Consider the following 23,699-nt stretch of genomic DNA (forward strand, 5'->3'; position numbering starts at 1 on the left):
CGACAGCTACTTGACTAAATGTTGTATTTTCGCCTTACGCGACTTGTTATTATTATTATTATTATTATTATTATTATTATTATTATTATGATGATGAGAGCTTATATAGCGCGAACCACAATTAACTGTTGCTCTCCGCGCTTTACATATTAATTTCTGCCGTTTGAAATTTAATTTTTTTTTACAGACAAACAGACATTTTTTACACACAATATATAACGCATTCACATCGGCCAGTAAACCTCAAGCCATTACGGCGAATATTTACTTTTCGCGGCCTATTATTCCAAGTCAAACGGGTATTTGGTGGACATTTTTTATCTATGCCTATACAATTTTGCCAGGAAAGACCCTTTTGTCAATCATGGGATCTTTAACGTGCACACCCCAATGTAGTGTACACGAAGGGACCTCGGTTTTTCGTCTCATCCGAAAGACTAGCACTTGAACCCACCACCTAGGTTAGGAAAGGGGGGAGAAAATTGCTAACGCCCTGACCCAGGTTCGAACTCGCAACCTCTCGCTTCCGAGCGCAAGTGCGTTACCACTCGACCACCCAGTCCATTTCAGGCTGTTTTGTTTTCCTCAGGCAAAATATAATTAAAACTAATGAAAAAAAATGTGTTTCAATTTGCATCCGGCAGTTAGGGTTAATTATCTTGCGTTTGGGGATGTGGCTTCATTTTATCTGTGGGCAGGTATTTAAGTGTATAAAAGACATTACAATTCCAAGCAAGTGTTTCGTTACAATGGAACTTGGAAGAAAAGTGTTGTTCGGCAGTACAGTAAAACCTGTCTCTAAAGGACACCCTTGGGGTATGGTAATGGTGTCCCTATTAGACAGGTGTCCTTTCTTCACAGGTGGAGGGGCTGGGGCAATATTTTACAAAGAACACGTAAAATGTACAAGACACTTTTTGTCAATTCTGGAGTATGTATTTATTTTTCAACACAAAACACAAGGTAAAAACTTAAATAAAATTAATTAAATAAAATAAACTTAAATAAAATTACCAGATCATTGTACAAGGCACAGATTGAGGGCGGTGACAGGAATAGAGAGAGAGAGAGAGAGAGAGAGAGAGAGAGAGAGAGACTGACTGACTATTAGGGTTTAACGTCCTCTTAGACCAACTGGTCTATATTGGGACAGGTATTGGTAATACGCTGAAGATATGGTGTGATACTTTGATTCGAACAAGCCCGCTGTGGCTGTCTCCTTCGACACACCAGCATTGGGTTTGTCTCGTTGAAATGTTGATGCTTGCATATGTTTTTTTCAGTGTGTGTGTGTGCGTGCGTGCGTGTGTGTGTGTGTGTGTGTGTGTGTGTGTGTGTGTGTGTGTGTGTGTGTGTGTGTGTGTGTGTGTGTGTGTGTGTGTGTGTGTGTGTGTAACTTAGAAAAGGGACAGGAATGACTGATGCACAGACACTTTGTTGGGATTTCCTGGTTTTGTCATTAACATCCTCGTCCTAAGCGCGTAAGCCACGATGCTAGCTCAAAAAGCCTAACGTCATGCTATTATCACTCACTGCTCTTACAAACGAACACACACAAACCTATGAATAAAGTAGATCTTACGGGATTTAACGTTTTTTTAACTGCCAAAATTTTACTTTTTATTCTTGTTGAAATTCACAACATTTCATAAAGATCGGTGAAAAATTAGAAAATAACGGTTTATAACTGACAAAAGCTTGGTTTTCTTCTGAAAAGTACGTATTGAAACTCAGTTATGGACAACGGACCTACTCACAAAATTTCATAAAGATTGGTGAAAAAACGGGATTTAACGGTTTTTTAACTGCCAAAAATCAACTTTTTATTCTTGTTGAAATTCAGTTAGGGACAACCAACCTAACCACAACATTTCATAAAGATCGGTGAAAAATTAGAAAATAACGGTTTATAACGGGTTTTTAACTGCCCCAGGTGGCCCATACCAATAAAAACAGTTTTATTCTGCTAAAACCACATCTCCTTTCTTACCCACAACAAAATTAATAAGATAAAGCAAGTCTAAAAAAATGGTGTTTGTGTAACACTTTTTGGACACACTGACAGATTCCTGGCCATATTTAAGTCTGTTCAAGTTTTTACATGAAACAAGAACACCCTCCCATTTGGAAGCATACTAAAAATCTATAAAGTGGCGACATTCTGTGCACTGTAGGGATTTTTTTTCTTTTAATTAATTTTCGCAGATTGAAAATCACATACGCGTCACTTACGAAATTAATTCAGCACAAAAATCCCATTTAACGCAGGAACAGCCAGGATGTTGATTTTTAGTATGTGGTCAAATGGAAGGATGCCCTATCTCTCCAAGTAAAAGCCTGAACAGATCATGTTTTGTTGTTGTTGGGTAAGACTCTCTATTCAGACCAGGGGCGGGGGGGATGTAGCTCAGTCGGTAGCGCGCTGGATTTGTATCCAGTTGGCCGCTGTCAGCGTGAGTTCGTCCCCACGTTCGGCGAGAGATTTATTTCTCAGAGTCAACTTTGTGTGCAGACTCTCCTCGGTGTACACGCAAGCACAAGACCAAGTGCGCACGAAAAGATCCTGTAATCCATGTCAGAGTTCGGTGGGTTATAGAAACACGAAAATACCCAGCATGCTTCCTCCGAAAACGGCGTATGGCTGCCTAAATGGCGGGGTAAAAAACGGTCATACACGTAAAATTCCACTCGTGCAAAAAACACGAGTGTACGTGGGAGTTTCAGCCCACGAACGCAGAAGAAGAAGAAGAAGAAGACCAGATTTTCTCAAGTTTTGGACGGTCCCACAAGGGGAGTAGCACTGTACAGAAACCCTGACAGTTGGCGCTAAAACTTTCTTCCGTCTCAAGCTTCAGCCTGGTTCTCCTCGTCTTGTAGTCTTCTTGCCAGGTTATGGAAGAAACATTTTCAGGCTATGGAAACAAGACTACAGAGGCCGAGACTGAGAGCCCACCTCCCTACTCACCTAAGAGCAACAAATCTAGTACTGTAGGAGTTGAGAGAAAATCTCTTGGGGGGGGGGGGGGGGGGGTTCGAATGCTCTTTAAAAAAAAAAGACAACTTAAAACCTACCAGACTAGAGAAGGTTCTAGGTACAAAGACCACAGTACGCCTAGCACTCCATCATCCCCATAAATTGTGTGACAAGACACAGTCATCAAAAAGAGCCATCCCCATTGCAGGGTCTGTAAATGTCAGACTGCATATTAATTTTACCATTCATTCGTCATCCTGTTCATGTTATCCTATCACCAGCAAACCCATTTATTTCATCAAATGAAACGAGGCAAATATGCATTGGCAGTGATCTCTACGACCAGGATCAAACGGCTTGGGTCTCTGAATTGCTGGGCCACGGTCTGCACAAACTGCGTAATTTGAATCCTCTGTGAAAGTGATAAACAATTTAAAGCCAATTTCCTGTCCATTTTTCACAATGTCTATACGCAAAGATCAAATCGGTGAGAGCGAGAACACAGCAGATTGAGGCAACTTTTTTGTTTGGAACATAAACCAGCAATGACTGAAAATAAAATGATGCATATTATGTCAACACTACTCCACCCGTCAAACTACCGCCCTGCTTTACCCACACAAAAACCATGGCTGAATCACGTTTATGTGAAACTGCTGTTTTTAGTTTCGCATTCTATTGAATGACTCGTAATGCCTGCAATATCTGGTATGTGCTGGATATAATTATGGAAGCACAAACACAGAGTAAAGCTGCTGTTAGACCTCAACCACTTTAATACTCATCAGTTTCACCAAAATTGAACTCAAACAGGATTTAGATGCCTACATATTAAATTGAAAAATAGGTATACATTGTTCGACTTTTACCATTGTATCTGTACCTATAACCTTAAACTCATGTGGGACTTGCACAGCAAGTACAGCAGTCACTTGCAACCGATTTTCCTTCACTGCCCCCATAAGCTGTCAAAGTGATTTGGGTCTGCCGAACCGTTGTGACCTTTGCAATCCTCAGAGGAAAAGCGGGGCAGGCAGCAAACAAGCAGCCCAGCTAGCCCACCCCAAATGTTGGGAACAGCGCCTGGCTTATTATCTCAGAAAACTCATTGGACTCATAAACACAATGGGTCGCAGATGCGAGGAACACTGGGGGATGGGGAGACCAGAGGGGAGGGGCTAAAAGCCTGCAGGTGTAGTAGGTGGCAAGAGTACTACGTAGTAGCCAAGAGCTTCCCTCCTCGTTGGTACAAGTGACTGTGAAGGTAGCTTCTCCCCAGCTGACACCTGCCTTGAGCACACAGTCTCACTTCCCCCTTGCCTGTGAATCGTAAACATTGACCCGTCCTTCGGACCTTGATAGCCTGTGGTCAGTGGGCTCGGCTAGACAACCACTATAGCTTCGACCAAAGATGCATTGTTATACTGCTTTCCTTACACTCAAGTTCTCAAGTCAGGGCCAACCAGACTACAGCACCCAGCATTTTACGTTGAGCAACTTGGTCTTTGGATCACTGCTCGAAAATTAAATCTGATTCAACTTAACAACAGTGGCCACAAAATATGTACAGTCTAAGGTAAAGGTGACTTTGGTTGCACATGGGACTCTATATTTACTGGAATTAGCCAAGGAAAATGAGCACATGTGCAACCTCATCAAAGTCATTATGAAAACCTACAATCAGACAGAGCTCTATGACAGTTGACTTGACAAACAAACCCAGTTCGAAGTACACTGCCAAGTGCCCAATCTTAAACTCTCAGTACGTGCCCATCACAAGTCAACAAACTGAAAAATATTAAAACTAAAAAATAACTCACAATGCAGGAATTTTCAATGGAAGGGACACTTATCAACAGCTTGCATGAAACATCATGTAATCTAGTGCCAAAAGTTGGCATTCCAAGCTCTGACAGCAGGAAAAATCATACAACTGAACGAAGTTTCAATAAAAACGAGGACAAATCACATTTTACACAGAAAAGAACTTGAAAGACCTGGCAATAAAATCAGACTGATGGAATAGCCTCATTGGCAGGACAAAGAGTTTCTATCCTCTGCAGACAAACAGTCCCACACTACCCTTCAACTGTGCTGCCCATGTTGGGGGGGGGGGGGGGGGGGGCCTGGTAGTTCAGTTGGTAGAGCACTGAACTTGTGATCCTAGGGTAACGGAATCCGGCCGGGACAGATTTGAGTCACCTATATATTGAGACTCAGAGATGGTATCCATGTCCCACCCCTGTGTCACACTCAGCCGTGGCATGTAAAAGATCTCTGTCATTCTGCCATAAGTACTCGTGGCTGATTACATATAGATACATGTATGCATGCACCTGGGTAGGACAACTCTTGTTGCTGCTAGTGCTAGCTTTCCACTGGGAGGAAGCGACCCGAATTTTCCCAGCTTTGGGATAATGAAGTAATGAAATGAAACAACTGAATTCAAAATGAGCTGCTAGTCCATAAAACTTCTTTGCTGCAAAAATTACCAAGTAGAATTTGAGGTAGATTCAAACTATTTTATTTCTGCTAAGTTCTCTATCCAAGTTGTAGTTGTAAAGCTTCTTCAGGTGTGAACAACCATGTAAGACTGACTAAAATAACTCTCAGCGAGAAACACTGGGGCTCACAGAAGTTTCCATCTGAACCCAAAAATGCAATTAACTTTGCCCCTTTAGGAATAGACAGGGAAACTGCCCAGCTTACTGCCAATCAATTTCTTAAAGAACTGTGGCTAATATAAAGTCGAAGTAGTTAACCTCACTACTTATTTCAAAGAAATAGCATGTATGAGAGAGCACATTGAGTATGCATCAACTGGGCACTTTTGAGTGATAGCGTCCAATTTCAAAAATGTTCTCCAGTTCATCACGCTGAATCAGTTAGAAGTCGTGCCAGCAGACCCAGTGTAACGATATCATTTTACCCACCCACCTTGTCAATCTTGCATAAACTCCACTCTGACTATGCCTCTTCCCTTCCCAAATACTGATGATCAACCTTGGGTACTTTACACTCATGGTATTTTACTTAGAAATTTACTTCATCGCAAAATCCTTCCCCACTGTCATTCCAGAGGCACAACCACTTGGTGCATGTTTCTTAAGTAATTGTATTGAATTTCACCATGCATTTCCTTCAATTACTCGAAACTTGAAAATGAAATGCTTCTGTTTGTCAAATAAGTGTACCGCTTTGGGGGGACAGTCAGTGTGGAGTTTATGCAAGATCAACAAGGCCAGTGAGTAAAATGGTTTTCGGCATAAAATTAGATCGTTACACCAGCTCTAAGTCTTTAGAAGTGAAAGCTGTCAAATGCTGAAATGGTGATATATTATATTATAAATGGACTTCTTTACATTTTCTGATCATTGTGTTGAACTTTTGTAAGACTCCCTCAATATCTGAGTTTCAAGACAAGATTATTATTCGTTCATTTCATGGTCTGTAAAAGGGGGGTTCTTCAAAGGGATAAGACACAGAAAGGGATAAGACCCAATAAGACACAGAAAGGGATAAGACCCAATAAGACACAGAAAGGGATAAGACCCAATAAGACACAGAAAGGGATAAGACCCAATAAGACACAGAAAGGGATAAGACACAGTCAGGCAAACAGGTAGTCTGGTATTGACAAACATCAAAGCCGAAGGCTAGTTAAAGAGAAGGTATTCAGTTTTCTGTCTTCGTCAATACCATTACCATCGACAAACAAACATGAATCTGAGCACACTTGGATGACTTCATCCAGACATCCTCAGTACATCAAAGGGAAGCCCATCAAAGATCACCCCACCCCACCCCCCTTCTCAAACTTAGAGCTGCTCCTCTGGATCATCTTGTTGTGACGCTCCTGTCAAAACATCAAGTTCTAAAGAACACCGCTGTTAAAAGTGGTTGGGTTCAAAGCGAAAACTAAAACCCACCGAGTTTGAACACTAAACAGATCTTTTGCTGCATTCATGCGTTCTGATGCATGTCCATAAGTGCACTTAGCATCACTCATCCGTGGAATGTAGTATGTACAGGGGCCCGCTAAGATATTTTTGCTCAACTCAAAAACTTGAAAGTAGTGTCGCACTCCTACTCTTGCAGGGTCAAAAGTTGAATTTGAAATCATCTCCATGCACCCAAGAAAATGTGGACAGCTTCGAGCGCTCAAAGTTTTCAAAGGTAACAAGCAAAGTAACAGACTTATATCACTTACCATGAAGTGAAATCCATAGCGTGAAGGCTAGAGCGATAGCCCTCATGTCAGAAATCTTCGGAGGCACTCATAAAGTCGGCGTACTCCACTCTACGGCAATGTTTACAAGCTAAATGGGTCAGGCTGCGATTCTCCCTTGGTCGCGGGTGAGCCATGCTAGCTTTACAGAAATATTGCGCATAGTTTCGAATAATTATGTACAAAACATGTACATGCTTTAACGTAGGAAAAGTGATACTTCTTTTAGTTTTTTCTATGATGGACAGAATGACTTTTGCCATTGATTTGAACAACAAAAATAAATACGCAACTATTTGCCTAAACTCTGTCTGCTTGGACTAAAATGGAGGGGCTTGGATGGTGTTGAGCGGGCAAAGAGCTGTTCTGACATGTAGTTTTCCACCTTATCTACAAAGTTCTTTCTCGTTTCTCTTGCAATTTCATCGTATTATGTATTAAAAAGTACAGGGGATATGTAATCGAAGATAATGCAGCGCTAGGTCGTGTGCATTTGGAAGGTTGCCAACGTAAACAATTGAAATGGTCTGGATTTCTCGGCTCATCTAGCTGGTCAAACGCTGCACAGTTCAAACAAGCAGGATGACATTGAAGGAAGACAGATTTACCATGTCGGCTGACAGATATCTTGGTGAGTACTATTCAGTATAGTTATACTGTACTTCACTTTATATGGAGTGATTGCATAGTAGGTTTTCCAGTCTTAGTGACCTTATAGATTTATTAAACTAAAGGCTATAGGCCAAAGGGGTAACATTCAAGTTTAATGTCCCAAATTCAAGGAAGCTGTTGCAATTTACTTAAGTTTGCAGACGGAGATAACCAGAACTGTATGATGTAACATGAGCAAAATAAATTAGACTAAGTTTCGGCCCATTTCGTAAACCTTTCCAAGTTCAAGGGACACAACTACATCATGGCCTGTTGAAGAAGAGGGTTGTTTTGGGACACTAAACTTACATTTTATTTTTATTGACTCAGTTGTTTTTCGTTGATGCGGAATATATCGTTTATTCTATGTGATCGAAGCCTTTTAATGGTTGTGTCCCTGTTGTTTCTTTCCAGCCAAGAACTATGTAATTGTGTACTTGGAAGATGCCATATCTCAGCTGCTGGCTCACAGGGAGGAAAACCCGAAAGTGGAACCATTGAAGTATCTCAGCCAGTAGTAAGTGCCACTCACTGTTTTACGTACTTTAAGAGTTCAAGTCAGCGTGTTTCTATAACCCACCGAACTCTCGACATGGATTACAGGATCTTTTACGTGCTAACTTGGTCTTGTGCTTACGTGTACACACAAAGGGGAAAGGCACTAGCACGTCTGCACATTAGTTGACCTGGGAGGTCGGAAAAATCTCCACCCTTAGCCCACCAGGCGGCCATGGCCGGGATTTGAACTCACGACCTTCCGATTAGAATGCTGATGTCTTATCCACTAGGCCACTGCGCCCATCTATTTTTGTGTGTCAGTGAGTCACCAAGCCCTACTGGGCACATCACAGTTCTCACTTTCAACAAGGAAAAGGTATTTGCGCTCATTATAAACAGCTTAGAAATCTTGCGTTTTATTGGACTATTGATTCTTCTTGTATTTAGAACCAAAATATTTCAGAAAAGAGTCTGTGTTTGACAGTATAATAAGATATGATTTAGTTTGTGTTAGATGTAATTGAGTCTTTTGAAAACTGCTTTGAAGCGACAAAAAGAGAAGAAATTTATCAGTAATATTACGTCTAACATGTAGGTAGATCTACGCTCATGAAGCAACTTTGCTTGCATTGCTATTTTTATTGTCTTGTTAAGCAAATCTTATTTTATTTCTTGTTGCAGTTTTTCCAGTCTCCGTGATGGTAACCACACAATGTTCCGTGAATTCAGCTTCATCAAAAGCACATCTCACAGCAGAGCGTCATTTGTGCGTCTATTCTGGAAATGCTTCAGACAGATTGGGAAGAAAGGAGGTAAAGTTGTTCTATTCATTTACTCAGTTACTCTTATTCAGTGTCAAGGACTGCTGAAAACTTCTGAAAATGGACAAAACTTTTACTGCTTTTTCAGCAACATTTCCCAAAGAAAATACATCAAAGCAGCATCCTCTGCATGAATTGAAAAAGATAAGTGTTGATAACTCTTTCAGCAAGATAAGATGTGTACCTCTTGACAGGCAGAGAATATTTAATCATTCGCTCTTGTTTTATCTTGCAGATTTGCTAAGCATCCAGGAATACCACTCGCTTCTTGGACTCCTCTGCACAGACTTTCCTTTCAAGCTGGTGCAGAAGACAGCGAGGTAGTAATTTTTTACCCCACATCATGCAATCAAGAACCGCGCTATAAGCTCTAGCCCCGGGGTGGGATCCTTGGAAAAACAATCCCCCCTGTGCTCACAGGGCAGGACATACAAGCCATGAGCTAAGGGCAGGGTAACCCCTACAGAAAACCCAGAGGGCTGAAGTCGGAGGTACCGGGCCAGCGTGCGCCTGCTAACAAACCACAGTACAATGTATCTCTACGCAAAATGGCTACACACTCACACCACAGGATTAAATGTTTCTTTTGATTTGACTCTGGCCTCATGGAAATGAGGTGGTTTTCCTTGACCTGGGTGGGTTCCTATACACCCCCTCCCCCTCTTTTATTGAAGGGAGAGCAAAGATAATTTCTGTACATTTGGGTTATTTTCATTAAATGGTGTGTTTGAACCAAAGGGGCAGTATGGCAGTTATTGTTTGTTTTGTTTTTCATAACAGGATTGTTTTGATTGATGACGCATTGGATTGCCTCATATCTTTCACCGACTTCATATACGCCTTTCAAGTACAGTTCTTCTATGAAGGTAAGCGTGTGTATGCATGAACTGAGTACGAACTGCCTTTTTTTGTCAAACCATGCCAACCAACGAACAAAAAAAGCAATCTTAATATGGGGCAAGAATATTTTTTTCATTTAAAATTTGAACAAGCATGCGTTATTTTTCATACAGTGGAACCCCACTTTTAAGACATCAAGAAATCTGAGAAATTCAGGCCTTTAAAAGAAAGGGGCGGGGATGTAACTCAGTCAGTAGTGTGCTGGATTTGTATCCAGTTGGCCGCTGTCAGCGTGAGTTCGTCCCCACGTTCGGCGAGAGATTTATTTCTCAGAGTCAACTTTGTGTGCAGACTCTCCTCGGTGTCCGAACACCCCCGTGTGTACACGCAAGCACAAGACCAAGTGCGCACGAAAAAATCCTGTAATCCATGTCAGAGTTCGGTGGGTTATAGAAACATGAAAATACCCAGCATGCTTCCTCCGAAAACGGCGTATGGCTGCCTAAATGGCGGGGTAAAAAACGGTCATACACGTAAAATTCCACTCGTGCAAAAAACACGAGTGTACGTGGGAGTTTCAGCCCACGAACGCAGAAGAAGAAGAAAAAAAAAGAAGGGAGTCTAGAAATCGGGGTAAATTAACAGAGGTTGTGACTAGAAAATGTGAAAAAGCAAGGTCTCAATAAGGGGAGAGGTCTTATATTGGGGGATCTTAAAAGGGCAGTTCCACTTTATTTTGCTTTGGCAAGAGAGAGTTATGATGATATTGTTTATAGGCCTACAGTGGTACTACTGTATTATGCATCCATTGTCAGGCATGAGATTTTCTGCTTGTTATCGGATGTCTGGCATTTACAAAGGTCCAGATATCAATCTTGAGATCCCAAGTTACAGGATTTAGTACAGTATCCTTTATTTCAAACATTTTGTTCATGGTGGTGGATGATAGAGGGTGCTTTCAGGCTGATTTTTTTATCATGCCCGTTTGGCAACATTACAAATGTCAGCGTAAACATACCACCGCCACCCCACCCCTCGGACTACTTTTTCTTCTTTATTGTCAGAGTTCCTTGACAAGTGCTCAGAGCTTTACCAGACCCTGCAACAGTCCTCACAAAGCCCTCGAGATCCCGTCATCGTGCCGACATCAAACGACCAAGATGCAGGCGGGGCTCACCAAAGCAACCACCTGCCTGTCGATGGGGTGGACTCCATTGCTTTTTTCCGCTCCGTCTACCCTGTGTGTGACCGGGTTAACTACAGGTAAAGACTATCCTTAATTGAGCACTTTATATGCTTGTTTGTGTCTGTGTGTAATTGTTGTTTATATTGATGTGTTTTAATGTTGTTATGTGTTCAGCCAGAATGTAATTTCTCTTTTGAGATAATAAAGTGTAATTGTATTGTATTGACTTCGCAAAGCCTTTTTACGGAAAATTCAGTGTCATCACTCCGTGCAGCGAGCTTCAAGAAGTAGACTTCGCAGAATCGACTTCGCCCAATTAATATCAGGCTAGAGGGAGAATATTTGGAGTTCAGGACCAGTGTAAGGAAAGGTGATGCAGTAGTACATGTACCTGAGAAAAGAAGCTGATGAGACAACACCTGCCGTGAACGAAGACATTCTGTTGTCCCTTTGTCTATTATTCTGACCGATCTATACCTGTCATGACAGGCCACTCGCAAAGTAGGGACACTTTTAGCTGTTCCCAAAGGTTTCCTTTCTTCACAGGTAACTCAGTAAAACAGCATTTTGCTCTTGCAACTAACAAAGAAGAAAAAAGACAGGAAGACTGCATACACGCGCAAAATGTCTGAGAGAAACACATGCACGTTGCACACATACACACACGCGTGCACACACACACACACACACACACACACACACACACACACACACACACACACACACACACACGTGTATGCATGTACGCATGCACACAAGCACACATGCCTCATAGCACACATGCAGTTTACCTAATGAGCACTCACTACTACCTGTTGTTTCTCTATTTGTTTTTCTGATGGTATCCTCATTTGTTGTGACCACATGTCATTTTATAAGTGCCTGTGGTTTCATCTCCACTTTGACATTTTGTGCCTTTTTGTTTGTCCTCTGCAGCACACCTCCAGTGGCAGCGCTGAAAGAGATCTTATTCTCCACTCCCCGAATCTCCTTTTATGGCTTTCTGATGGCTATCGCAAAGAGTGAAGCCATTAATGAACACATTGGTGAGTGGAGGCCTGGCCTGCAACGAGTGGATGATATTGCTGTGTAGCATTCAGCACTTTAAAGCTGAAGAGTACTGATAAAACTAAATAATTGGCTTTTAAAAGAAAGAGGGGACACACACAATGCAGCTCCAGGCCATCTTTGACTGCCCTGGATACTGTCCCCTGATATGTGTGTATCGGTGTCCCCCCGTATCTAACCCCTATCTCTAAGGGCTGTTCACTATGCACCACCTGTCACCCGCTAGGTTCGGGATGGTCGCCCTGCTACTGAATTGGAGGTAGCCCGGCCCCAAGAAAAAAACGGCAATCAAGGATTGGGAAATTATCCACCCAATTGTATGAATGCTGGCAAAGCGTTCACTCTTGTCAATTGCCTATCTCCTGTCCTTTCTATACGAAAATATGCCTATCACCGTGTCTAAATGCATATCTGATATGAACAGTTTATGGCCAAGTCCTTTAATTACTGTATGGTTTTTTTTCAATTCCAAGATATTATTCAACAGTTTTTGTGTGCTGTCTGGATTTTTAGTTTTTATTAAATTATGTTTTCACCTCAAAACCAAAAGAAAACACAACAGCAACCAGTTTTGTTAAATTCTTCATCAAATTTTGGTCAGACAGTCGCTGACTTCTTTAGGATGGTGATGACAATTATTATGATTTTCCTTCAATTCTAGGACGTTTGCCTCCAAAGATGGAGCTGCTTGAAGGCGCTGACATTGAGCTGACATCGTAAGCTTCCATTCTCTTCTTCTGTGTGCCCTAACTCAACTCACCAACACTTGACTCTCTGTGTGTGACACTTTTCACTGATCCTCACTACTCTGTCTCTGTGTGCTTTGTCTCTGAACAATCAGCGTCACAACCGTACAGGAACATTGCAGAAATAATGCTGACAGCTTGGCATTGGGCCTTTTCACTTTAACTTAGGTTAAAGGAATTGGGCCTTTTCACTTTAACTTAAAATGGCAGTCTTCCTACGTGTAGACACAGATGTATTGTGATGTTAAGGGGTATGTTAAACTAACAAGGATTTTAACAACAGATTTTTACAAACTTTTTTGTTTATAGAAAAGGCAATTGCTGCATTTCTTATCAGAAGTTTGGTGTTATGATTATTTCCAGTATCTTGATCAATAAAATGAATAAACCGTGTTATTTTTTCTTCTGGTTGGTAATGTGAGTAAGGCCACTGCTGTGCTCATGTGTCACTCTTTTGAAAGGTGTATATCACCAGGCAACTTTTGGCAAAGCTGGAACTTTCTGACTAGCATTGACAAGATGACTTACACATAGTGACATCTCACCCTGCGAGCACACGCACGCGCGCACACACACACACACACACACACACACACACATATTAAAAAAAGGTCTGTTTTACTGAAATAAATGAGGCTGCCCTCTCATAACAAACTGTAAAATTCTGAACTAAAGCCTGGCTTGTACACAGGCCTGTTTCACTTTCTTCTGAGATATTTTTCGTTGCAGCGTCTTATCCAAAGCAAAGTAAGGGGTCAGTCTTCTTAATACATTTTATACTTTTGGAGAGAGTGCTTTTTATATGTTGCCAGAGATTCTAAGCTAGTTCTTCCTTGTAAGAAACAGCATCTTTTTATACTCGATCTCAAGTTGAACACACATTTTGAAAAGAATTGAAGTTAAGCTAGTCCTTCGTGTGTATACAACTATCTGGACAAGTGAAGTGCAACACTTTGTTCATATCTAGGTGTATACTGCTAGATACATCTTAGCGTACAAGTAGAGCATCTGTGTGTGTGTGTGTGTGTGTGTGTGTGTGTGTGTGTGTGTTCCACAGCTCCAGAATATAAGATTTCATGCCTGCCTAATAAGCAATGAAAAATGAGGGGTATATATATTGATATTTGTTTTACAGTAATCCTTGTGTATGTTTTATAACGAACGTGGGATGCCTTTGGGATGGGTTTTCTGCCACGAACACTATCAGTATTACTATGAACACTAAGTCATAACAAAAATACCTCTTCAGATTGGAAATTTAACTTAAAATGTATTGTATGTAGGCATAAGATCCTAAGAATGTCAAAGCAATTCACTTGGTCATTGCTTAATAACAGAACTTTTTGTTATGGTACTCCTCAAAATTGATGCAAAAAAACTCATTTTTTACCACTCATGCGATCGACACCTGCATCAGTAGGAATGGCATAGCAAAATAAATATGCAAGATACCTAATCAAAACAGCCTGTTCTGGGTAGTTCATCATTGATTTGACTTTCTCCTCTAGTTGTGCCTATTCTGAATTTTCATCAATTTATTTTTACTTGCAACTCTTCTTTGAGCGGGGGTCACTAGATCCCTGTAAAATAAATCTTTGATCAGAAAAGTGTGCCAGATAGCCAAGTTGAGTGCCTTCAATAGCACAGAAAGTATGAATGAAAGGAAACGGGAATGAATGCTTGTCGGGTTACAAAAGTTGTCACAATAATTGTTTGGCAGAGTTTACTTTTTTGGGGGGAGCATTATTTCCGCATTTGTTCCTGTAGTCTTTCCTTGTGTAACATTAGAAACTTTTTCTGCACAGTTGATGGTGATGAAAACAGAAACACATCTGTTGAATTAGACTTTATCCTGTCTTGATGCACTGCATTCAGATTGTCATCAATGTAATTAGGATTGCACTTTCCATCATAGTTTAGCTGAATGATAAATATGACACAAAAGAAAGATTTAATGTAGATTACAGAGTTTGGGCCTTTTGATCATTCACTGGACCTAGAATTGATTACACTTTAAAGATCTGCTAACATTAGCATATGTTTGAGTAACTGAATTACAGTTCTGTTTAAACAAACTGATTCAACTTTATGGACATACTTGTTTGCTGAAGGTCTTACCCTTCCCAATTTTTTACATATTATTGGTAAAGCAAATCATTTCCCCACGGTAAGTTCACTGAATAATTTTATTTGAGAACTTTTTGTGAAGAAATTGAATGCTTTTCAAAAGATATTGTTTCTTTAAAAATAACAAATATTCCGCTATTAGAGCTGTCTTGCAAGAAGCTATGTTTGGTAAACCTGCACATAGGGTTGAAACAGCTTTATTTCAAGTAGCAAGTGAACTCATTTTTAGGAAGAAAATGTAGATTTTGTATCCCTCCTGCACTAGAAGAAGTTAGAATTTCTGTAGTTAGTCGAACCTGATTATAACAAGAAATTCCTCTGAGGTAGGAAAAACACCCCCGTTGGTCAAAGGGAAATAACCATTCTCACTGCCACCAACTGAGAAGGTTATTTCCCTTTGACCATTAATATGTCCCTCTATAAGTCCTTGTAGAATCTTAATTCACCAATAACTCCCTAACCGTGTGTTTGACTGGTCCCAATTTTTGTAAGGACCGTCTCAGGAACCTGTTCACCAAGTTTGGTGACGATCGGTCCGTTCATTCTTGAGATCTATATGCGAACACAAACACACAAACACACAAACAAACACATCGACCGAATCCTATACACACCCCTATACCAGGGGTGTAACAAGGTCGCTTTCGAGAGGTAGTCGCAAGGGCAGGTCCGACTGTAGCATGAACTTTGCAAGCAATTCTTTTCTTGTACATATACTACTTGTGAGGAATGTACCAGTAGACTAACTTTTTAAATTGTTCACATTTTATTTGACTGTTAAAATTAGCACCTGAAGTAAACAGAAATGTTACCCGCAGACAAATTTGCTTATGCCTCTAATGCTTTCTTAACCTTTGCCAGAAGTGTTAGCTGATAGGCAATACCTTTTGACGGAGTACACTAGGGTCTGTCTGTGTATCATGCTTTCATTCTTGCCATTTCATATGATCAGTGCATGGGTAGTTTTTCTGGTCATTTTTTTCAAAGCACATGCACTACTTTAATGAAGTCCAACAATAAATATTATTGCTTTAAGATGAGTACATGGACTTCTGACAGATCAATGAATGCTCTTCTGCAGATCTGATTGCATGTCAAGAACAAAGTGTTTCTGAGAATAATCAAATTATGCCTATGAAATACAGAATAAAAAAACCAAGAAAGGTAAGTTGTTGGAACGTTGTTATTGACAAAATTATGTTACAAAATTTGTAATTGCTTCTTAAAAATTTACAAAAAGTAAAAAAAATTGGAACGTTGGCTGTCTCTTTGTTTTTGGATTTGTTTAAAATACAGTATATGATATCTACAGAAAAGTCGTGTATACATATTTACACATTAACATGCTTCCATTTGAAACTGCGAGGTCGTCATCGTGGATTGACGCCAGACCAAAGGTAATTGAAGCCCGGAGGGCTTCAATTAGACTTTGGGAGGGCGTCAATCCACGATGAAGACCGAGAAGTTTCAAATGGAAGCATGTTAATGTTATTGTAATTCAATCTGACGACGATCTCTTTCCTGCTTTCATGTGATGGTAAACAGACAGAATTGGTTCTGTTCTGTTCACACACTACTTTCAGTCCACCTACCTGCAAGGGTCAAGTCCCAAGAAATATGTCTCTGTATTCCCATCTTAATATCACTCTGCTCCTGTTTTGTTTTCTTTCACATACATTTTCCCTTCTTTTTTGACAGGTTTCTGGACAGCAAACTCTAAAACAAATTCTTTTCATCACAAAAGCGATCTTTGGAATTGACTGACGTAGTCCAGAAGAATTCATGGATCAACTTACGTCACGTATTTGACGTCATCACTTCGCATACATTATGGTCTCGGTATTTCGTTGGCCTTCATATTTCCTACTTGTAAAATGACCCTCAAAGCTAACCGAGACTAGTTGAGGTTGTATCAATGCGCCTCGCCAGCAGGTGGTTAATGACTTTTTTAGCAAGTGGTTATCGACAATTAATGACCGGTAATTTTTAATGAGTTGGGGCATTCTGACCAATCACAGGATCTGTTTCATTAAAACGCCAACTTGATTGAATTACAATATACGTTAACGTTTTCTTTGAAGCACAATGTGTTTAATTAGAAAACTTGTTGTTGTTTGTTTACTCATTTAAAAAAACAGGACCATGTTGCCACATGAACTCTGCTTTTGTGTGGGTGTGTTTGTGTGGGTGTGTTCAGTCTTCAGAAAGGTCAAGCACAGCAGAACAGTCATAACTAGCTGATGAGATTTGTTGTTGTTACTAGGATGTAGCATTCAGGCATCAGTCATTCTTTGGTAATGGTGACAATATGTGGGAAATGCAACAAACATTTAAAAGAGTGCGCTGTTCGCTGTAACTTAGCTTTCCTGCTAATGGTATGCAATCTGCCATTGATGGTAGGACATGATGCTGTTATAACAGGACCTAAACTGCACGACCCCCTAGTGTCACCATTAGCAAAGAATGTGTGGCATGGGAATTTAAAAAAGGAAAAAAGGCTGACATTTTTAAGTAATAGCAATTAAAAGACGCGAAGCGTCAAGTCGACGGCACAAAGCGCCAAGCTGTTGCCATTAAATTAAGTTTTTTTGCCACCCCTATTTCTTTTTTCTGCTGATTTGCTTTTTTGCCGGAACCAAAAAATATTTTGGCGGACATTTGACTTTCGGCGGACAATTCCCATGCCTGAGCATTGTGTTTGAACTTGCTAGGATGAGTGTTGGTGTAGTGGGTGTGTGTGTGTTCATGTGCACTCACTATGCAGAAGTAAATGAATGTTTCTTCACCTGAAAAAATACACTTGCAATTAGATACTAAAATACAAACCTGCAACTGGATGCATTTTCAAAGGTATGATGGTGACTGTGTGTTGTATTTACCTTGTTCTTTATGTAATTTTTCTCTGCAAATCAGGCGAATGCGAGCGTCTCAAACGTCACTTTCTCCTACTTCATGATTTTGTACTGGGTGTAAGTTTATCTCACAGGAACCTGTAAGAACTGTGTATTACTCTTGTCTTTGATAATATATATTGCCGTATATAACTGCTTCAAACTTTGAAAACTACGTTTCGTTTTCCATCTCTTTCTCTCTCTCTCTCAGAATGTAGTAAGCATTGATTGACGCTTTTGATGTTTGAAAATGTTGCCTTTTTTTCTTCTTTGGCGTTTCAATTTTTGTTTTAGTTGTAAACGTCTGGTTTCAGTTTTCATTGATCATTATTTTGCAATATGCGCTGACAGTTTGATCCAAATATTTTTTTTCAGATAGTAGCAAAGTCATCCAGTGTCTTATTCTTGGCACAAAGATACATGTAGTTTCAAATCTCGTTTTCATTGCATGCTTACTTGAATTAGTGTTACAAACAATTAAGGTCTGTTCTTGACCACATTAGTAGCTGCATTCAAATACTCCTTACATTTGTTCATAATTTCTAAAGACGGATGTATTCATTTTGAATTCTTGTTTATTTGGCTGATCCGACCTGAAATGTAAATTTTTATCAAAAATAAAATCTTCTTTCAACACAAGGGGTTAGTTTATTCCACTATTGTAAACAAAAAAAGATGTTTTTAATTGTGGTAAGTTTTCTGCACATTCTGAAGTCAGAAACAAGATTTTTCTGCCAGTTGGCAGATTTCCAGCTTTTTAAAAACTCCAGAGATTAATCTTGAGATCCTTAGATTGCATGATTTGTTCAAAAACACTCCATGAGAATGGCATGCTTTCATGATTATTTCCCTAACAAATTCATGATCTCATGTCTGGAGGTATAGAACTTAAATGGAGCTGGCTAAAGAACATATAAGGTCATGAACTAGAAAACTAGCTTTTTGCTTCTTACCCACCTTCTGTTTCTACGTGGAAGCTCAGGGTTTGGATTTCCACAGAGAGGTCTTTAACAAGCATGTTCTTTTAAAGTCTCTTCTTGGAACACGAAACAGTGCATGTCATATATTAAACGCAAAGAATGGATTACACTCTTTTGTACAAGCGCCAAGTTTCTTGGCCTCTGCAGTTATGAGTATTCCTTCTCCATCCATTTCTTTTTGGCAATCATCTAGCGCATGAGAATTACTAATGGTGCACAAAACACACAAAGATAGAACTTCGCTTCAATCTCCTATTTTCTTTCGTTTCAGTAAGCGTGCATGCACACGACACATGATTGTGTAGCTATGAATAAAATACACATGTATAGTAGAAATCTAGGCCATAGACCAATATTCCAGATGGCAAAGCTGATTTTGTTTTGTTTTGATGTGTGTGTTTATTCAGCATTTGCACTAGGTTCGTATCATATTTATGTTTGGCAGAGGTGTAACTGGTTGCACAGAGATTGAAACAGGGCAAAAAGAAGATGCAGTCACAAGTAGCACCTTTGTAAAGAGCGTTAGGAAAAAAAATGTGGGCATGGTTGCACTGGTTTTCTCGTTTTTTTATGTTACACACTTAATTTTAATTTGCTTATATTTTTTATTTGGATGGAGATGCAGTTTTTTTTGGGAAGTACAGCGGTACCTGCGATGAAAGGATACCCTTGGGACCAGCCAAAAGAGTCCCTACATTGCAGGTGGCCTGTCATGACAGGTATACTTTGGTAGAGATAATATAAAAAGGGACGAGAGAAGGTGTCCTTTTAAGGGAGGTGTCCTCTCATGGGAGGGTCCACACATCGCAGGTACTGCTGTAGATACAATTTACACTGGATCTGTTTTATTTCATTTGATTTTTTGGGAAGTACATGTAGATACAACTTACAATGGACCTGTCCACTTTGAAGTGTCAATCGAGCAATTCCTTTCGTAACCTGGCTGCAGCCATTCACTTTTCTTTCAGCATAGATATCGATTGTTTTCATGTCTAGCAAACGGCCTGGCACAAACACGTCAACAGGACATTTCTGCTATAAATTCTTTCGAAGTTTTGATAAATCCTATCCTTCAAGACAAGTGACAGATCCAAAATTATGGCAACATTGAGATAGCATGACATAACGCAATGAAAGTGCCAAAACGTGTTTGTTGTATTGAATCAACACTATTATTATTATGCCAACTTCACTTGAGTTGGGCCAAATGGTTGACTGCTATTAGGCCAACTGCACTAGAGTTCGGCCAAGAGGTTAGGAGCAAAATTTGGATAGGTCTATTATACAGTAGAACCCTCATGTTAAGACGCCCAAAAATCTGGGAAAATTACGTCTTAAACAGTTGGGAGTCTTAAAATGGGGGTACATTTACAGTGGCTATGAATAGAAAATCTGAAAAAGCAGTCTTTAATAAGGGGGGGGGGGGGGGGGGTCTTAAAAGGGGGGTTCCACTGTAGCAACAAAGATGAAGGGACATTTTTCATTTCTGTGTGCAATTTTGCTGTTTTGTAATGCATCACTTTTTACATTTAGTCAAGTTTTGACTAAATGTTTCAACGTAGAGGGGGAATCGAGACGAGGGTCGTGGTGTATGTGTCTGTCTGTCTGTCGATCTGTGCATGTGTGTGTGTGTGTAGAGCGATTCAGATCAAACTACTGGACCGATCTTTATGAAATTTGACATGAGAGTTCCTGGGAATGATATCCCCGGACGTTTTTTTCTTTTTTTCGATAAATACCGAATATAAATACGATGACGTCATATCCGGCTTTTTGTAAAAGTTGAGGCGGCACTGTCACACCCTCATTTTTCAATCAAATTGATTGAAATTTTGGCCAAGCAATCTTCGACAAAGGCCGAACTTTGGTATTGCATTTCAGCGTGGTGGCTTAAAAATTAATTGATGACTTTGGTCATTAAAAATCTGAAAATGGTAAAAAAAATAATTTTTTTTTAAAACGATCCAAATTTACGTTCATCTTATTCTTCATCATTTTCTGATTCCAAAAACATATAAATATGTTATATTCGGATTAAAAACAAGCTCTGAAAATTAAAAATATAAAAATTATTATTAAAATAAAATTTCCTAAATCGATTTAAAAACAATTTCATCTTATTCCTTGTGGGTTCCTGATTCCAAAAACATATAGATGTGATATGTTTGGATTAAAAACACGCTCAGAAAGTTAAAAAGAATAGAGATAAAGAAAAGCGTGCTATCCTTCTCAGCGCAACTACTACCCCGCTCTTCTTGTCAATTTCACTGCCTTTGCATTGAGCGGTGGACTGACGATGCTACGAGTATACGCTCTTGCTGTAAAAATGCAGTGAGTTCAGTTTCATTCTGTTAGTTCGACAGCTTGACTAAATGTTGTAATTTCGCCTTAGGCGACTTGTTCAGTTTTCCTTTTGCCTCAATGTTATTTTGTTCCAAAGTCAGTGAAATACATGATCAATAACTAGTCAGTGCTTCATTTTCCTGTAGTGTATGAAATCCTAAACCACACTTGTGATGTTCCACTTCAAGTAGCATAGTTGTTACTGTCCTAATTTGAATTAGCCTGGTGTTTGTCTTTCGTTTTGTTTTCTTTTGTTTAGCTGAAATTAACTTCCTGCAGTTGCAAGACAAACATTTTGCTTCACTCCACTTTTGTTTTTAAAATATGATTTTATTTGGGACAAAAATGTTGTTTGTTTGTATTCATTATTCTATTTTAGATATGCCCTGTTTGTGTTATTTTTGCTTCTGGTATGAAGTAGATATCTAGTTCGATTTCATTCGATTGCATGGTGTGTTCACTTTATGCTCATGTAATGAAAGCATTATCAACCTGATCAAAATTATGTTGATGTGTGCACACTTTCTCTTCCCTATCCTTGAAACAAATCCAGAAATGCTCTGTGCAAAACAGTGAGTGGTAAACATCAAATATTCTAGACATGTATTAGTTATTATCAGTCTTAACCCTTAGGCTGGTTCTCGCGACATTTGTCGCGCTACTGGCTCAGTCTGTTTGGTTGGTTCCGATTACCTCCCATGGATGCGAAAAACTATATGACCGTTTTTCTTTATTTTTCTCTCTGTTAATTCACCAGTGGCGATGTAACATGTGTTACAGAATTGCACCAGTGTAAGGGTTAATTTAAAAAAAAAAAAATTCTATTTCAGACAGGAGTTTGTTTTGATTTGTGACAGACTAAGATATGTGTCTACTCATTATAATCAAATATAAAATAGCACATGTAGCTGACATGTGTACTTGCATGAGTGTCGTAAACTGCTGAGCTGTGTAATGTTTAATTTGATGTGCTGTTTCCTTTTGCATGTTGTGTTGACTTATTTCTGAGGGTATGGGGACAAATGTAAATACCGTTGCTACCTTTGCTTGAAACTTTAAATTTTACCTGAACTAAATATTAATGCACTGCACAGATAGCATGCATGTTCATATTGACAGTTTAACACACTAAAAGAGAATGCATGGCAGTTTATTCAGCCTTTCGTTTTTTCATTCAAATTTATGATTGTACCTATTCTAACTTCCCCTTTGAATTTATCAAGGTAGTTATTTATGTCAAAGATGAAGTACTCTGACAATTTGAATCCATTTCAGCTTCTCCCTCTCTAACACCATTGAAATGATGTACTGTTTGCTAGTTTTCATCACCAAAGCTTGGAAAGTACAGTCATGTACTTTGTTCTTTTGGAGACGCAAGTTATGGTAGAGGTTAAAACAAGTTGTTGATATTTAGAGATTTAATTCTGATTCTCGTTCTACTAACAGGCTGCCATTCAAGCTGCCAGGAACACGTAGTCGGCCGCCGTCAGGGACAGTAACCCAGCGCAGCACATCGAGCGGTCATGGCCGTGCTTCTCTCACTCAGCTCCAGCCCAACTCATCATCCTTGGTGCGAGGGAAACTGTCGGAGAAAGCCAACCGCATCCGCTCTCATAGGCAGTTGGCGCTAGAAACTTCGGACGAGAGTGATGATACTTCATCAGATTCTTCAGACGATTAGTAAAAGGGTAGGGGGAAGGGGGAGAAAAGAGTGAGAAGTGAAAATCAGAAGAAAGCAAGGCTGTGTGTGTCTGTGTGTGAAACAGTAGTCTTGAAGGATTCTGACTGTGGTATTATCAGTGCTTACTTTCTCAAGAGAAATACAGTCAGATTTATCTCTACACAAGTGAATACTTGACAGTGCAAGTAACAACTACATGTACAAAATGCTGAAGAACAAAAGCACACAAAAGTAAATTTCTTCCCCAGTTAGAGAAAGCTGATTTTTCAGTGCACAAGTGATTTCACATTCACTGAATGTGCAAAGCTTAGTTCACATCTTGGCCAGGTATTACAACAGCTGCCAAAGAGAATACACAAACATATTTGCACTACACTACTCGTCATAAAAAACTTTACACATGCGTTTGAGGGCAGATCTTTCTGATGAGGCCGTTTATCGTAAAACCAATTATATGACTGGAAAGGCCGTTTATTCCCCTAACTTATTCAGAAAACAGATTGAGTTTACATGACGTAGTGTCGATACAGTGGAACCTACAACACAGACACCCCCCAAAATCAAATGTGCAAAATCAAGTTAGGGGAATAAACAGCCTTTCCAGTCATATAATTGGTTTTACGATAAACGGCCTCATCAGAAAGATCTGCCCTCAAACACATGTG

At 39.8% G+C, this 23,699-nt stretch overlaps 2 protein-coding genes across 9 annotated transcripts in view; one reads left to right on the plus strand and one right to left on the minus strand.

The window, feature by feature from the left end:
- Nucleotides 1-7,324, minus strand: part of LOC138971217 (low-density lipoprotein receptor-related protein 4-like) — a 111,038-nt gene extending 103,714 nt beyond the window's left edge. For both annotated transcript variants that reach the window (XM_070343894.1, XM_070343893.1), the window contains exon 1: nucleotides 7,185-7,324. In XM_070343894.1, the coding sequence (XP_070199995.1) occupies nucleotides 7,185-7,230 (46 nt within the window). In that variant the 5' untranslated portion in view covers nucleotides 7,231-7,324. The remainder of the gene's footprint in view (nucleotides 1-7,184) is intronic.
- Nucleotides 7,325-7,521: 197 nt separating this feature from the next.
- On the plus strand, nucleotides 7,522-23,664 carry LOC138971219 (centriolar satellite-associated tubulin polyglutamylase complex regulator 1-like). 7 transcript variants are annotated; one of them, XR_011457199.1, is made up of 11 exons: nucleotides 7,522-7,833; nucleotides 8,268-8,370; nucleotides 9,033-9,163; nucleotides 9,408-9,492; nucleotides 9,953-10,038; nucleotides 11,077-11,275; nucleotides 12,135-12,244; nucleotides 12,928-12,982; nucleotides 13,742-13,766; nucleotides 18,053-18,108; nucleotides 22,800-22,879. XR_011457199.1 is itself a non-coding variant. In XM_070343900.1 (11 exons), the coding sequence occupies exons 1-10, from the start codon at nucleotides 7,785-7,787 to the stop codon at nucleotides 18,093-18,095; spliced, it is 879 nt and encodes a 292-aa protein (XP_070200001.1). In that variant the 5' UTR covers nucleotides 7,522-7,784; the 3' UTR covers nucleotides 18,096-18,108; nucleotides 22,800-22,940. The 7 variants fall into 7 exon arrangements, 6 of the variants coding, with proteins under 6 accessions (XP_070200001.1, XP_070200002.1, XP_070200000.1 ...); XM_070343900.1 differs by having other exon boundaries at nucleotides 13,742-13,759; nucleotides 22,800-22,940; XM_070343901.1 differs by having other exon boundaries at nucleotides 13,742-13,759; nucleotides 18,053-18,131; nucleotides 22,800-22,939.
- The last annotated feature ends 35 nt before the right edge of the window (nucleotides 23,665-23,699 follow it).

Source organism: Littorina saxatilis, linkage group LG7 (genome assembly GCF_037325665.1).
Source record: "Littorina saxatilis isolate snail1 linkage group LG7, US_GU_Lsax_2.0, whole genome shotgun sequence".
Classification (NCBI taxonomy): Eukaryota; Metazoa; Mollusca; class Gastropoda; order Littorinimorpha; family Littorinidae; genus Littorina; species Littorina saxatilis.